Genomic DNA, 17,743 nt, shown 5'->3' on the forward strand with positions numbered 1-17,743 from the left:
ACGGTGCAGTGACAAGAAGGGAACAGTAAAAAATTAAACACAGTCAGCCTTAGCTACTGAAAGGAAGATTCTCAAGGTCCTCTGCTTTTTGTGGCTATCTGCCATTTCACCACTCTTCAGTACAGGCACCACAAAAGCAAGGAGGAGGGTGGAGAAACAGATAAAGTCAAATCAACTCATGTCATCAATTGTTTCTGTTTCTTTTTTAAAAGGCTGGCCTCAGAATTATCAGTAAATTTCACATATCTGTGTTGTATCTGACATTATTAAGAACCAGGTTGGTCTTGTATTTCAGTTTTACCTAGCTGTAAGCATATTTAGACACAATAAAATGCTGATATTAAGTTAGCAATGCATTTCTAAAAACATTATCATAAAATAAACTGATTAAATGTTCACCTTTGCCCACAGTGTGACAGTAGGAAAGTAAGCTAAGGAATAGTATGATCTCAGAAAGAACCTAATTAATAGCTTCAGCCTTGAGGTTTAAGTAAAAACAGGTGCTACAAATGATTGCATAACCAAACAAACATAACAGAATGCCATTAAATGACTCATATCAGTATTGAAGGTATCCCAAAATAACAACCAAAAAAAAACACCAAAATTCAAAAACCCAAAACCCAAAAATTTCTGAGTGCTTTTCTTTCCAAAGGGTTTCTTTATATTAGAAAATAAGGGATTACCTTTGACTACAAGCAAAATATATACATTATCAACACTGTATACAGGTAAACTGCAGAACTCAAAAACTTAAGTTTTACTAGCCAAAAAAAAGATAGTTTCCATAAGAAAATGTATTAATTCCTCTCTGACTTGCATTTTAACTAGGAAAAAGAACAAAAACAAATCTTTAAAACTTACACAACAAAAACAAAAAAACACTAAAAACTAAGAAATGATTTTTAGTTATATGAAATATAACTATTTTAAGATTGATATATAAAAGCCTATTTTTGCTCTTAAAATTCATAAGGCACTAAACTATATTAAGCTACATTAAAAAAAGGACAATCATTCTTCATAATTAAGAGCCAAAATTAGAAAGATTTTTGACTCAGGAATTGTGATACTCACTGACTGTAACTGAGTAACCTGGGAATGCTTAATTAACTAATCCTCTGAGATGATTCTGGGATGCTTGTTAGTATATAAATTGAAGTCCCCTTACTGTGGCACTATATTTCCTGACATCAGTAGTCTGGAACAGAATATCAAATCAATTTATGACATAACATGAACTTGGAATTTCATATCCTTTCATGTGACTTAATATTATCTAAAGAGTTTTTAGTGGCCCCCCCACACCGACCAATATCCCAACTTAACTAAAAAATTTCACAGAACTTTACAAATATCCAAAAACTTTCTTGAAATTATTCCTTAATAAATTAGCAGACTCAAAAAGGGAACAACAAAGGTTCCTGGGACTTCTAAATGAATGGACTCGTCACCCTTTTCCCTTTCCCAAATTTTATATGGAGCAGTTGAGTCTAAGAGAAATGATTCTCACCCCTCTACCTTCATCTGTAATGCTGCAATTTCTTCCCTTTCTGAAGTATTGTAAAATATTCTGAAATCCTTCCTCACTTTTGCCAAAGGCTTATTCAATTAGTGAAATAAAATAAATCTTTCCTTTGTGAGAGAAATATCTCCTCAATTTCCTTTCCAATCAATAAAAGCAGCCATGACCTTGTGGGGGAGTGGTGCAACCATGCAGCTCTGGCCTTAATTTGTGACTAAAGAATGTAATTTAGGAAGCCCAAAAGGCTGCAGATCTGTAAGTCTTCAATCATCTTTATAATCAATAAAGATATTCAGAACTCCATTTATCTGATTCCTATGGCTTATTTCTTAATTGTCTCAGTACATAATACCATATCCAAGCAATTATAAGGAAAGTATTAAATAAAATATAAAATACAGTTTTATGAATAGTCCTTGATGTAGCTTCCCAGTTAAATTAATTCTCACTTGTTCAACAATCAGTGGGTGACCTCCCTATAAAATGGTTACACATGACTTTCAAACTCATAACCTGAAAAATGTGACAGGTGGTAGATATATTTAGAAGCCATCCCTTCAGTGTCTTATACAGTCTCACTCAGGCCACAGTTTATATATGCTATTCAATTCAGCTAAGTCCTCTAAACCTATAGGCTCAAACAATTCCTCCAAATATTTGGGGTCTCAAAAGATTTTTTTGAAAGAACTCATAGGTATTCACTGCACAAATAATTACATAAATGTATTATACATATACACAAATACACATATATATATACATACACACATAAACATTAACAACAAAATGCTCATTTCAGCTAAACTACCTTGTTCAGAGTATCTAAGTAGCAAGCATCTCTCTTGTTTATACATTTTCTTACATATAATTCATATCTGATAACAAACGTTCTACATAGGAAGCTGTACTAAATCATGACTGATACCTCTCCTGTAAAGTTTTATCAACTCAAGGTAAAGCATAAACACTGTAAACCAAATAACCATGAAGAGAACACGGCAAAATCAGGTGTTTGTTGGAATTTTCTAGAACAAAATGACAGCATTCACTAAGGGAAATAATTAACACAATAATTAACATTAACATAATAATTAACATTAGTGTCTGAAGTCTAATCAATGAAACAGCATCTTCTAGTCTGTAAAACTTGATGTGTCATCTCAATTTAACTTATTTATCTTATTATTATAATAGATAAGAAAATTTCAATCTTAAAGGAGAAATAACACCAAAAGGAATAAAAAAATCTTAAAAAACTTTTCAAGTTACACAAAAAGTTTATATCATCAGAAACTGAAATTTATTTTTGAAGATGATGACCCATATTGCTGGTACAAATCATAATCATCATTGTTTTTATTTCTATAGGTATCTTAATTTTACTATTTTTAACTTTGGTAAAAACAATTTGCAAAAATAGCATTCACAAATAAATCATACTGCCATTTCTCATGATCATTTTTTTTCTTATTGAGGTCTCATGGTCATTTGTTTCCACTTTGAACAACTGAACATGACATGAATTATAAAATTATCATTGAGAATACTTACCCACCCACAAAGCAGAGGATATAAAATGCCAAATAAAATATTACAAAGGGTCCAAACGTTATTAGAGAAAGGACAATGCCAAGGCTTCCCCATCCCCATATGGACAGACTGGTCTGAAATAAAGCAGGAAAAAAAATCTTTTTAATAAATAAATAATTTTCCATAGGAACTAGAAAAGAATCAACAAAACTTTTACATAGTTTATGTTTCTCCTTTTAAGCATTCATGGTATTGTTTCAGTAATTTTAAAAATATTTACTTTTGAAAGTGTTAGGTACATTCTTGGAAATTTATATCTCAGAAACAATATACAAAATCTATATGTAGAAACAAATTTATAGCATATCAGCAATGATTTAAAAAACAATCTATTGGCAATATAAATGAACAAGTTACATAAATTGTTGAATGACATGAAAAGTGATAAAGTATAATAAAAACATTTATACACTTATATATGCAAAAGCATGTTTGAAAGCTTAAGTAGACAACAGATTGTACTTGTTTATATTTCATCTTAAAACTACAGCATGAGACTTCTTAAAAATTAAAATTTCAAGGTAAAAAACCTATGTCTCACTAAAAATTATACTTTTATATACTCAAATTGTGTACAGAAATTTGTAAAATTATAACTGTACAACTTCCAACTTCCCGTTACCAAAATTTACGAGCTCAACAAAACATCTCTAAATTCTCCATCCTATTTCCCTATTTCGTTTAGAATTATACTGTATTATCTATTAAAAATACTCCTTTTGTTGAAGGCAAACTGGATTTTAGCAATTTAAGTCATTATGAAATAAATAAATGTATTCAGTTCAACAAGTTCCTATATCCATTTGCCTTGTACTGTGAGGTACACAAAGGATGCATTTGTCCCACTCCTGCCATCAAGAAGCCCAGAGAAGAATGTCTTACAGGAATGAAACAATTAGACACTGAACCAAAAGAAAATAATAGAAAGCATTATAAGATGCTAAACTGAACGAACTTAATGACCAAAAAACTATGGAATAGACAATAAGTGCTATGGACTATGAGAGAAAGCACAGTTTTACTTATTTATTCATTCATTCATTCATTCACCAGTCACTGACTGCTTCCTATGTGCTGTAAGTTCAAAGTGCTGGGGATATCACAAGGAATAAAATATACCCTCATAAATCTAGGTTTTCGTAAGGGAAGAACAACAAGCACACCCTCATTAATTTACATACCTTCTTAAGTTTACATTCCAGAAGAGGAAAAAAGACATATAAATAAGTAAATATATATCAGATGGGGATAAATGCTAAAGAGAAAAATAAAACAATTGTATGTGGTTGATCTAAGAAGCTTTCCATCATTAAGTGACACATGAACAGAAATCTTAGATAAGATTTAAGGAAAATTTATAATAGTCTTCCTATCCCCAAATAATATTTTTCCATTTATTCATGTCTTCTATGTCCCTCGGTGAAGGGTCTTTTTAAAATTTCTTCTATATAAGGCCTACACAATTCTTGTTCATTTGTATTTTTATTACCTTTTTTCCTCATCCTGGCCATATCTTTTTAACCAGAGGACAGAATGCCTACTGATGTTTCTACCCTGCCTTCATGATCTCCTCCTTGAATCAGCTGGGGATACTATTGCACCTATAGAAGTGGTCTCCCCTGACTTCTTTCCAAGAGCTGAAAGTAGGCCATGGTGGTTTAGAATAAAGTACAGAACATATCAGTCCCTCTGACGATAGTTCTGCTGAACATCCAGTACCTGATCTACACTAGTACTGCAAGATGGCCAACTATAAAAAACAGATGCTATTTCCCAAGATTCATTCAAAACCTTTTCCACTGACTTTCCTGAAAAGAGTTCTTCCAAACTCTCAGGAAAGCTCAGACCAGACTATGACCCAGACACTTTATCCAGCCTACCTTCTTCAATGATATTTGACCTAATATTAGCAATATTACTCTTTCTTTACAAAGTTATATTTATGCTTGCTAGCCATTTTTCATAGCTAAACAACTTACTGTTTAAGGATCTATTCAGAGGTTTGAACAATGAATCCAAGCAAAATGGCTATCTCTGGAGATAAAGGAAAGAAGGGAGCATGCAACTGGAGGACAACACACAGGGGGCTTCTCAAATATTCAATACTCTAATGTTCTATATTTTTTAACCAGGTGTTTGCTCTAAACTATATAAATGTGCTATGGCTCCAACTGTTTGACTATCAATTAAAGAAATTTAAAAATTAAAATTTCAAAAAAGAATCACAATTATATAATGTGGGAAAGATTATTAACTCAATTATTTAACATGGGGAGATGCTCAATTGTCTAAAAACTCAAATTTTCAGAATCTTACAAGTCTCTTCTTACTCATTTGAAAATGGCAACAAAAGTCATCAAAAAACAAACTCTTATTCATTCAACAAATATTTGTGAATAGCTACGTGCCAGATGCTACTGATTTAACAGTGAACAAAACAGACATTACTGTCACATGAAAAAAACAAAAATCTATGGAGAAGAACCTTTCTTTAATTAAGTCTGAGAGGAATTTCTACATTCCAGGGACTAATAAAATTAAACATTTCTAATCAAGCAAGTCAGGTGCTCTTTTGTTTTGTGGTTAATCTCATAACTTCAAATATTAAACTATTCAATGAAATACCAGAATAGAGAACTGTCCAAAATTAAGAAAGTTTCATATTATAGTTAGTGTTCCCATTTACATATTTGGCTAATATTATAATCTTAACTGGTGAGATTAAGAAGAACATTTGATCTAAAACCATTTAAAATTTCTGAGTTCTAATTATTTCCTAAGATGATACAGGATGATAAAATTTAGAAAAATTTTGAACTTCATCAGAAACTTTTTACAAATTCAGAATGGAAGCCAAAAAATATAAATAAATCCACTTCACAGTGATTTACATTAAAATAATACTTGATATGTTAATATTTTCTTCTCCAAACACAATAATCAACACTGAAATATCCATGTGTCTGGTTCCCTAAAATCACCGACACACCAACTGTGAGATGGAAGAAACCTTCATGATCATCTACTGCAGTACTTCTCAGACTTTAAGAATCTTAAATGCAGGTTCTTAAAATGCAGATTCTGATCCATTATATCTGGGGTAAGGTCTGTGATACTTTTATTTCTAATAAGCTACCAAAACTGTTCAGAACTAAGGACAATTATATATTTATAATTCTCCTAAATTAGCCTCTAGGTCCACAAAACCTTACAATTCCAGAACCCAAAACCTCTGAAAATCAAAATTGTAGCAAGTATTCTATATACCTATCTCATTTACTCCTCAGAACAACTTATGAAGTAATCAAGAAGGTAATACAGCATAGTGCTCAAAAAATATGAACTCTGGAGTGAAACTATCTGAGTACAAATCTCACCTTTACTATTTATTAGCTGTGTAACCACTCCACGCCTTCATTTCCTCACCTACGTTACATGGTTTTTTGGGGAGTAAATAAGCCCATGGTCTAGTGGTCAATTTTAGCTTAATCGTTATTATTATCCCTAGTTTAACAACACAGAAAGTAAAACACAGAGAAGTTTTTTTTTTAAATGGCCCTAGGTCACACAGTTAGTATGAGAGTGGGATTTGATCCTACTCAAATCCTGACTCCTTAATGAACCTTAAAATTTGTCAGCTGGCAACTGCCTGAAATTAAAACTCACAATAAGAAAAAAAGTCAAAATCATAAATGAGTGCTTTCTTTTATTTAAATATTCATCATCTTAATATGCCTCCCAAGACATCAGTCAGAACACTATTTGCAATAAATGTAATAAATTCCTGGTTTGAGTATCAAGTACATAAATATAAAGTATAATTTTTATTAGACAATCAGTTTATCTACAAATAATGAAAATAATTTCAGTTTCAAAGGGTATCAATTTTATTAGCATGCCCTGGTTCTTATATGTGTCAGTTTGGCCTTGGGCAGAGGGACACACAAAGACATTAAAAAATTACTCCTGCTGCCAAGATGCTTAAAATTGAGAAGTGACAATGTAAAAAATCTTAAATGCCTCCTGATAGTAGAAAGCAAATGGAAATAATTTACATTGTGATATTTTATGCCTATCAATTCATACTACCATTTATCTCATTTCATCCTCATCACAGACTTTTATTGGGTTGGCCAAAAGGTTCGTTCAGTTTTTCCCGCAAGACAGCTCCAGTAGCACTTAGCTGTCTTCAACTTCATTTGAAACAATTTTGTTAGATTGTATGTGACAGCTGTCCTATCAGCGTGCATTTTCAAAAAAGACTTACAAAAATTGGTGAATTTTTGTATAGCCATTTTAATAATGAAGATGGAAGAAAAAAAGCAACATTTCTGGCATATTATGTTTTATTATTTCAAGAAAGGTAAAAACACAACTGAAACGTAAATAAAGATTTGTGCAGTGTATGGAGAAAGTGCTGTGACTGACTGAATGGGTCAAAAGTGGTTTGCACAGTTTCGTGCTGGAGATTTCTCACTGGACAATGCTCCATGGTTGGGTAGACCAGTTGAAGTGGACAGTGATCAAGACATTAAGTGAGAACAATCAACATTATACCACGTGGGAGATAGCTGGCACACTCAAAATATCCAAATCAAGCACTGAAAATCATTTGCACCAGCTTGGTTATGTTAATTGCTTTGATGTTTGGGTGCCACATAAGTTAAGTGAAAGAAAACTTCTAACCGTATATCTACATGAGATTCTCCACTTGAACATAATGAAAATGTTCCGTTTTTAAAACAAATTGTGACGGGCAATGAAAAGTGGATACTGTACAATAATGTGGAACAGAAGAGATCGTGGGGCAAGCGAAATGAACCACCACCAACCACACTAAAGGCCGGGTCTTCATCCAAAGAAGACGATGTTATGTATATGGAGGGAGTGGAAGGGAGTCCTCTATTAGGAGCTCCTTCCAGAAAACCAAATGATTAATTCCAACAACTACTGCTCCCAGTTAGACGACCTGAAAGGAGCATTTGACGAAAAGCATCCAGAATTAGTCAACAGAAAAAGCATAATCTTCCATGAGGATAAATGCAAGACTGCATGTTTCTTTGATGACCAGGCAAAAACTGTTATGGCTTGGCTGGGAAGTTCTGATTCATCTGCCCCTTCAGATTTCCATTTATTTAGATCTTTACAAAATTCTCTTAATGGAAAAAATTTCAATTCCCTGGAAGACTGTAAAAGGCACCTGGAACAGTTCTTTGCTCAGAAAGTTAAAAAGTTTTGGAAGACGGAATTATGAAGTTGCCTGGAAAATGGCAGAACATAGTGGAACGAAAGGGTGAATACGCTGTTCAATACAGTTCTTGGTGAAAATGAAAAATGTGTCTTTTTACTTAAAAACCAAAGGCACTCTTTGGACACCCCAATATGATAGGAAAGGTAGCAGAATACAGTACTAAAAGCACAGAATCAGAAATTACAGGTTCCAGTTTGCCACTAATGTTCTGTGTAACCACTGCAAAATCACTAACCACTCTGTGATCCAGAATTCACACTAGCACAATGAAGGAGCTGAGCTGTGAGACCATCTCTCAAATCAAGTCTATCTAAAGCAGACTGATTAAGTAACTTGGATACAGAACTAGGCATAGACTCTCCTGGCTACGTGTGGAGAGTGGGGCTAAGTGCAAACAGCTATTTTATATATTAATAGATCACATGAAGAACAGATTGTCAGAGCTCCCAGAGAACAGACCTTGGACTCTCATAAGAGTCTTACTAGAGTGAGTCAGCCACTCTCAGTTATATTCACCTGATATGTCTCAACACATTACATGGCATAGGGCAGCCAGATAGGGCTGAGAATCCTAAAGCTGATATTACTTCAGTGCCAACTTGGATCAGAGAAATTATATAAAAGAACTCAACAACAAAAACAAGTACCCATAAGAAGAGTCGCCTTATTGAAACTATAGACTGTTTTCCTTCCACCTTATTCCACCTATAATAAATTGGAAATTCTTCTCCAAGTAATTTCAATAGAATGTGTTCCTGACACAGAACTCTGGCTCATTCAACATTACATAATAATTTAACCAAGGCCTGCTACAAAGAAGCTGCTCACTAAATATAGAACTAATTAATTAATTTACTAACTAGAGAAATTAAATAAGGGAGGGAATGGAAAGAGAAGGTAGGGGGAAAAAGGGCAAGAAAAGGAAAAGAGGAAGAGAAAGTGAAAAAGAAAAGAACGCTAAATTGAAGTCCTGCCCCTCACTCCCACCTTAGGACTTTAGGTAGAGTTATACATTCCTACCAGCACAACCCGCACCAAGCCCCCAACCTCCAAAAAAACACCAAATCTCCCAAGAGCTTGGTCCTTTTTCTCCCATAGGACTGATGTACAGAAGTAACATACTTTTGACTGTCTCAACATACCCTACACATCAGCCTACATCACGACTTCCCTTTCAGGGAGGCAGCTACGGAGAGGCAGCCACACAGGGATCATCAGTACATTTACCTAAGTTGGTCCCCAAACCCCTCTTTTCATAGTCCTGGGACACGGAAATAAAGATCCTCTTCCACTCACATGTATTTAAGATACCTAGTATATCCTTGTGAGGATGATTAAAGACTAGCATGATAATCGGTGCACATTTTCAATCCAGCTGTTGAGCCAGGAGGGATAGAGGGCCTTGTCTCCAAGATGGCTAACTGCCCAGCTGGCAAAGATAATGGCCACTGGATACCTGTGGAGATTATCCTCTCTCTCTCAACTAGGGGTTCCCAGAATAATTAGGTTATATACACACATATACACCAGCCCCATGTATTTTTAGTTCTTTGGTAACAGAACCCTCTCCCTTAAAACAGAAATCTATTGTTCAACTTTAATATACTTTCGAGAATTAATTATGTACACATGTAGGTAACTACTTTAACAAACCCGTCAATGTTTTATTCGAGCAGTAGTTATAAAAGATCATAGACTACTGCATAATTAGGACTCCTAGCATCCAATGATGAAGAAAATACAAGAAAACAAAAAAAGCTACCATTATTTCAGTGTTTTTTAAACTAGATACCATCAATTACAAAATAACTATACAGTCTGAAACAATAGCAGGTACATTCATATGCACTTCTTTTTTCAGGATACAAACTAAGTTAGGCTGCACAACCCCTCCCCAGGCCACAGCCCATTCATTGGGGATCACTGGAATTAAGAGTCTAAAAGAAATTACAGTACTGAAAAAACAAAGGACTGTATTTACTGAATGCTTTCCCTTATAAAGAATAATAAAAGTATTTAAAATGTGGATGGAGCAGTATAGCAAAGAACAGTCCTGACAGGCTTCTAGTAGACTCAAAGCCTCCAACTGCAAAACCATGTTAACAAGGTTTCCTGATAAAAGGTCCAGTACATACACAAAGCTGAAATAAATTAATCAAAGGTGTTTTTTTAGAAGCTGTATTTTTCTAGTTATACATAATGTTTTTGTGCCTTAATAATAAATAACTGCAGGACTTCCGTGGTGGCGCAGTGGATAAGAATCTGCCTGCCAATGCAGGGGACACAGGTTTGATCCCTGGTCTCAGAAGATCCCACATGCCGCGGAGCCAACTAAGCCCAAGTGCCACAACTACTGAGCCTGCGCTCTAGAGCCCATGAGCCACAACTACCAAGCCCACATGCTGCAACTACTGAAGCCCGTGCACCTAGAGCCTGTGCTCCACTGCAAGAGAAGCCACAGCAATGAGAAGCCCGCGCACCGCAACAAAGAGTAGCCCCCGCTCTCCACAACTAAAAGCCCATGCACAGCAACAAAGGCCCAGCCCAGCCAAAAATAAATAAAAAATAAACTAAAATTAAAATAATAATTTTAAAAACTGCAAAAAATCATAGTAAAGACTTTTTAAAACAAACGTTTAACCTAGATGGATGGGATAGGGAGGATGGGAGGGAGACACAAGAGGGAGAGATCTCGGGATATATGTATATGTATAGCTGATTCACTTTGTTATAAAGCAGAAACTAACACACCATTGCAAAGCAATTATACGCCAATAAAGATGTTTTTTAAAAAAGAGAGAAATAAAATAGATTATTTTCCTTATAAATGTTTCCATTTGACAGATAAATGTTGATTTTTTTTGTTTGTTTGTTTGTTTTTGCGGTACGCGGGCCTCTCACTGTTGTGGCCTCTCCCGTTGCGGAGCACAGGCTCCGGACGCGCAGGCTCAGCAGCCATGGCTCACAGGCCCAGCCGCTCCGCGGCATGTGGGATCTTCCCGGACCGGGGCACGAACCCGCGTCCCCTGCATCGGCAGGCGGACTCTCAACCACTGCGCCACCAGGGAAGCCCATAAATGTTGATTTTTAATTTACATATATATCAGTCTCATTCCTAAACAAATACGTATGTATGTATACATGTATATATAGATAACATACAAAAAGGAAAAGTATTCCCTTAAAAATAACTGATTAAAGCAAAATTTTTAAAGCTACCAAAGAATAAGACAGCTACATTTCTAATTATGTGAACTAAAAGAATCCATCAAGATATCAGAAAAATAATACCAATCCTGGGCATTTTGAACAAATTTTTTTGTATCAGTATACTTACCCTGATTATTTTTTTAATTCAATAACATACCAGTAAAAGAAAGCATATATAGCTATCATTCATCTAAGAAAGGGAGGGTGAGAGTTATAAATTTATAAACATTTGCTTATTATTTTTAAATATAAGGATATACAGAATTTTTTTTAAATGACAATCTAAGGAATGGAGAAAATGGGGTAAAGGGGACAGGGATAAGAACTAGACACTGAAAATACCTTGCTCTGTAAATCTGACTTTTTATCAGTATAAATATTTTACATATAAAAAGAAGTTCAAAAGCAATCTCTAAAATTCAAAAGCAAAGTGAAATTTAAAAATCTAACTGAATATGTTAACAATGTGGAATAACCACACAGAGAAAGCAAATCAACTGATTTTACAATATAGTAATTTTACTATGAATCATTTCTTCAGTAAAAAATAGTGTTGATAGTTCCACTAAAACGAACTAGGGCTGTTGGAGGAATGGCTGATTCCAAGTCTGGAGCAGGAACTGAGTTTAAGATGGGCCTGGAACACTTTGCCATACCAGAAAGCTACCAAAGATTACTAAGAATATGTCAGAACTCCGCAGACAACCTGAAGAGGCTTCACCTGGCTAAAGATGGAATCACTAACACTAACAACTGCAATGTATTGGAGCACTTCAAATATTTGAGTTCATGAAATCATAGAAAGATTTTTAAATTTCATTGATCACCTTTGAAGGGTTCTAAGAACCAGCTCTTTTTGAAAAGTGGTAGAGAATTAGGCATTTATCAGGGTAATCACAGAGTTGACGAAAAATCGGTTTCTCTTTAAGGAAAAAATCCATATAAGAAGAAGAAATGACAGAATATTGCCATATTGCAATCCCTAACATATTTAGGCAGCTACCAGTCTAACACGTGCAAGGGAGGGATGGAGGGGGCGGAGAATGCCTCTTGAAATAAAAATACACATCGCCATCTATCAGAGAGTTTTGTGGGGCTGGGGTGGGGGGACTCGAACCTGAATCTGACTGAGGAAAAGCAGAAGACCGAGAAAATGTTACATCATGGAGATGAACTTACCAAAATTCAGACTGTGGGAAACACTAAAGGGCAAAAGACCCAATTCCTTCAACAAATAAAGGGCAAAGGGAAAAAAAATAAAGAGGAGGGAAGAGGAAAGTTAAGGAGAACCTGTGGGTTAAAACTGCAATATGCAGAGCTTATTCAACTTGATTTTAACAAAAATACAGTGGAAAAAGGAGAAGAAGAATGAGGAGAGAAAGAAGGAAGAGAAACTGGGTAATTCTAAACATCTTCTGAATATTTAATGACATTAACAAGTTACTGCTTATCTTTTAGCTTAAATAATGAATGGTACCAGTTATTATGTTATAACAAAAAGAACCCTTATGTTTTAGAGATGCATGATGAAATATTTAAAGATGAAATCACGTATCTGGAATACGCTTCAAAATAATTCTGGAAGTGGACAGTAGAGGAAAAGTGAAAAAGGATATAGACAAAATACAATTAGCCATGAGTTGGTAAATGCCTAAACTGGGCGTGACAGAGGAAGTTCATTATACTAATCCTTCTACTTGTAAAGTTCAAAATTTTTCACTAAAAACGTTTTTTAAAATACACACAATAATCACAAAATTCACTTACATAATGAATGCACTTGCATTTCTTAAGGAACCAATGCAGGAAATAAACAGCACACAAACATGCTACATGTTCACAGCCCAGAGAATTAAACTGAGATTAAAAATTTCCTGTGACTAGTTGATAGTAGAGCAATATACACTTGGCTATTCAATTAAGAAAAGATTCTTTTAAATATGGAACTTCTGTGAGTAATGTGTTTTAATATCCTATTTTATGTGTGGGTTATGTATTTATTTTAAATAAGAACTACTGCCTTTCAAAATAATTATTTGGAGGGGTTACACTGATCCTATAACAATTAGATAACCATGTATTGGGCCTTAGTTATACAAAGATTAATAAGGCAGTTTCTGCCCTCAAAACGCTCATAAACTAAAAAGGTAAAATACACATGTAATGATAACACAAATGTGGTAAGTGCCATAATAAAAAGTTTCTTTTCAGTTACCCACTCTTTCCATCAAAATGGTATTACCCGAAATTAATTACTCACTTGATTTACTAAAGTTTTGGTAATTTCCAAAAATTAAAATTCCAAGTGAACAAAGATTCACAACTGCTAACACTACATAAGAGTGTGCCACAGGGGAAGTAATCTTTCATTCAAAAGTAGGACAGAGAATATCATTTGTTTACTGAACTTTTAAGCCTAATGCTCAAGGCTATTTATACTTTTACGTGTAAATATATTTAAAGATTCCATTTATAAATGGCAACAAAGTAAGTTGTGAGAGATAAATGCACTATTCAAGAGTTTCCAAAAACTACACATAACCAAATACAATCTTTTCAACAAATGGTGCTGTCATAGACATCCACGAAAAAAAAAATTAATCTAAGACACGGATCTTATACTTTTCACAAAAATTAACTCAAAATGGACAGAGACCTAAATATAAAACATAAAACTATAAAACTCCAGAAGAAAACTTAGGAGAAAACCTAGACAACTTTGCGTATGGTGATGCATTTTTAGATATAACACCAGACATAATCCATGAAAAAAATAACTGATAAACTGGACTTCATTAAAATTAGAAGCTTCTCTGCACTTTCCTTTTAATTTTGTTATAAATCTAAAATTGCTCTTTTAAAAAAGTCTTAAAAAACTACATATAATCACAAATACAAGATGATTTTACAACGGGAGAAAATAACAAGACAGCACCAGTCATGAATTATAATAAACTGATACACCGTCATAGTCATTATGAATGCACAAAAGTATGAAACTCAATCGTCAAACTGCTCAAAATTCATTCAACTTTATTAAAATGAAAAGAAACCTATTTTTACATAATGTTAAAATTAACTATTTAGGGGCTTCCCTGGTGGCGCAGTGGTTAAGAATCCACCTGCCAATACAGGGGACACGGGTTCGAGCCTTGGTCCGGGAAGATCCCACATGCCCTGGAGCAACTAAGCCGGCGCGCCACAACTACTGAGCCTATGCTCTAGAGTCCACGAGTGCCACAACTACTGAACCCCGCAAACCTAGAGCCCCTGCTCCGCAACAAGAGAAGCCAACGCAATGAGAAGCCCACACACCGCAACAAAGAGTAGCCCCCGCTCTCTGCAACTAGAGAAAGCCCGTGTACAGCAACGAAGACCCAATACAGCCAAAAATTTTAAAAAGTAAAATAAATAATTTTTTTTAAATGTGTCCTTTAAAAAAAAGATTTAACTATTTAGATTCATTTCATAGATTTCATAATCTCTCATCTTAGAACAGGAAACAAGAGGTCAACATCTCTGATACAGAAAACCTTAAGAGAAACTATAAACATACACAAAATATGTATCATATAATCAAGGAAAATTGTTTGATGATCAGAATTTTAGTTGACGTAATACATTAGCACATACTTCAACTACCTCCACCTAGACTTCCCTCCTCCCAAAGAAAATCACACTGTCTTTATTCAGGATACCTAGTGTATGAATTCCTCTCATAATCTACTCTAGTGTGATCAAAAGCCAATTAGATCAAGAATCAACAATCAAATTCTAACATCTTGTGGCACAGTTTTTTAAATATAATTTTTACTTGTGAGATCTAATTTTTAAACAAATGGAATTTATTTACAAGGGAAAGCTGTTGCTAAAAGGGAACATGCGCACTCAAAACTATGAAAGTTCCACTTGCAGGAATCATTACTTTTCCTTCCCATGGAGAACAAACAGAAAATCCAAAGGTCAGTTCCAACATATCTCCCTGATTTTCCTACGGAATAAGGAGATTTTCTATAAAAATTCTTTGACTCAACAAAAATAAATAAATACAGTAAGCCCTAACAAATTATACTTTGAGTACATTCAGTAAATCAGGTGTTCAGAACTTGAAACCCACCAAGTGACAGAAACATTATTATTCACGTGGGTTACATTCTGGTGGCAAAACAGCGAAGCTGGGTGTGGGGATGGGGGTGGGTGTGTGTGTTTAATTTTGTACTTAAATATGCCTGATAAAATAATAGAAAAATATCCTCCCTAACTAAACACTCCATTTGCAAATCACTGATCATGGCGCCCAGGATCAAAACCTCAGCAAATAAGGAGCTGAAAATAGGGAGGATTCATTACCAGAATACTTAGTGCAGATGGGATAGGAGTCAGTCCATCTGATTTCATGACCCTTTATTACTCAATCGTCCAAATCAAGAGATTGAGCCTTTCTCCTTTTCCACTAGTCTTCTGAGGCTTCCAAGTCAAGTTTCCTCTCTTACCCTAGAATGCAAGAGAACCAAACACACCTCAAACAGCTCAGTAGGTGATGATGGTTGGTCTCTGTTACAAAGAATTTAAAGTTTGAGAAAGGGATCAAAAACTGCCAGCATAGTATTTTTTTAATTCAATAAACATTTTTTAAAAATCACATAAAAATCAGGATTTTTGACTTTTCCTGAAAAACAGAAAAATCTGGCATCAGTGGAATCACCTCCCTGCAAGGCAATAATGGAATGAAGCTGAGTGGCAACAATCCCCATGAAAATGAGCCACAAACTCCTGGGTAGTGCCACAGTCTCCAAATTTGCTATAAGGTGTACCTGACTGAGTCCAAGATATGATTTATCACCATAACTTTACAGTTGTTTTAATGAAAGAAGCAAAATATTTATCTGTATCTATGTTACTATCAGAAGAGGAAAAACAAAAGATAAACCAAGAAAGTAATAAGTTTAAAAAATGGCAGACAACCTATTTCTTAGTGGAAGTTAGAAATACATATCCCCATTTCATGAAGGGATGTGAATTCACATTAAGCGTTTCCTTTTCCCTAGTTTAGTCTGACAACAGACACTTCAAAGAGGAATAAACTAATAGCCTCAAGAAGAATCCAGTGGAGTAAAGAATGGAAGGAACAAATAGGGGCTGCAAAGGGGAAATTTCTGAAATCTAGTAAAGTGGGAAAGAATAAAAGGAAATTAAAGAGATCAAAGAAAATTTCTACTGCTTTGCAAGTATACCAGATTATCTTTAAGCAGAAGAAAGCCTGCAATGCCCAGGATTCTGTTTTCACTCTCCTACAGTCTTACTACATATGCAATCCCTAAGTAATCTTGTTTTCTAATCTACCACTTTTAACTACCTCATATGTACCATGACTTCCAAAACTGTGCCTCCAGCCCAGATATACCTCCTGAATTTCTAACACTTATATTCAACAGCATACTGAATGCTTCTGCCTGAATTTCTCATGGGTACCTCACACTCATCATGTCTAAAATTAAATTCATTCCATACCCCAATTTCCTATATTCCCTCATTTAAATTGAAAGGAGGAGACGTCGACATAGAGAATGGACTTGAGGACACGGGGAGGGGGAAGGGTAAGCTGGGACGAAGTGAGAGAATGGCATGGACATATATACACTACCAAATGTACGACAGACAGCTAGTGGGAAGCAGCCGCATAGCACAGGGAGATCAGCTCGGTGCTTTGTGACCACCTAGAGGAGTGGGATAGGGAGGGTGGGAGGGAGGGAGACACGAGAGGGAGGGGATATGGGGACATATGTATGCAGATGGCTGATGCACTTTGTTGTACAACAGAAACTAACACAGTATTGTGAAGCAAGTATACTACAACAGAGATGTATTTTTTAATTAATTAATTAATTAAAAGGAGGCATCACTGCCTATCCAATCACTGAAAAGAGAAGTCGTAAGAGTTACCCTGAACTGTCCTCTTGGAACTCTCACATCCAACTAATTAGTTATATTTTACATCTTAAATATCTCTTGGGGCCCTCCTCACCACCAAAGCCTTATACAAGACCTTCATTACAGCCTGCAAGCCTGCAAGACTACAATCCCTGCCTCTCCTCTGTTACATCCTTCGCACTGCCAAAATGACTTTTGAAAAAAGATTCTGAAATACCTGGCTTTTTCATGAGTAG

At 35.0% G+C, this 17,743-nt stretch overlaps 1 protein-coding gene across 4 annotated transcripts in view; it reads right to left on the bottom strand.

Annotated features, from left to right (window-relative positions):
* The window catches only part of SNX13 (sorting nexin 13), a 153,392-nt gene that overhangs the window by 107,767 nt on the left and 27,882 nt on the right, over positions 1-17,743 (bottom strand). For all 4 annotated transcript variants that reach the window (XM_067042605.1, XM_059073776.2, XM_059073775.2 and 1 more), the window contains one exon: positions 3,077-3,189. In XM_067042605.1, the coding sequence (XP_066898706.1) occupies positions 3,077-3,189 (113 nt within the window). The remainder of the gene's footprint in view (positions 1-3,076; positions 3,190-17,743) is intronic.

Source organism: Kogia breviceps, chromosome 9 (assembly GCF_026419965.1).
Source record: "Kogia breviceps isolate mKogBre1 chromosome 9, mKogBre1 haplotype 1, whole genome shotgun sequence".
NCBI classification, from domain to species: Eukaryota; Metazoa; Chordata; class Mammalia; order Artiodactyla; family Physeteridae; genus Kogia; species Kogia breviceps.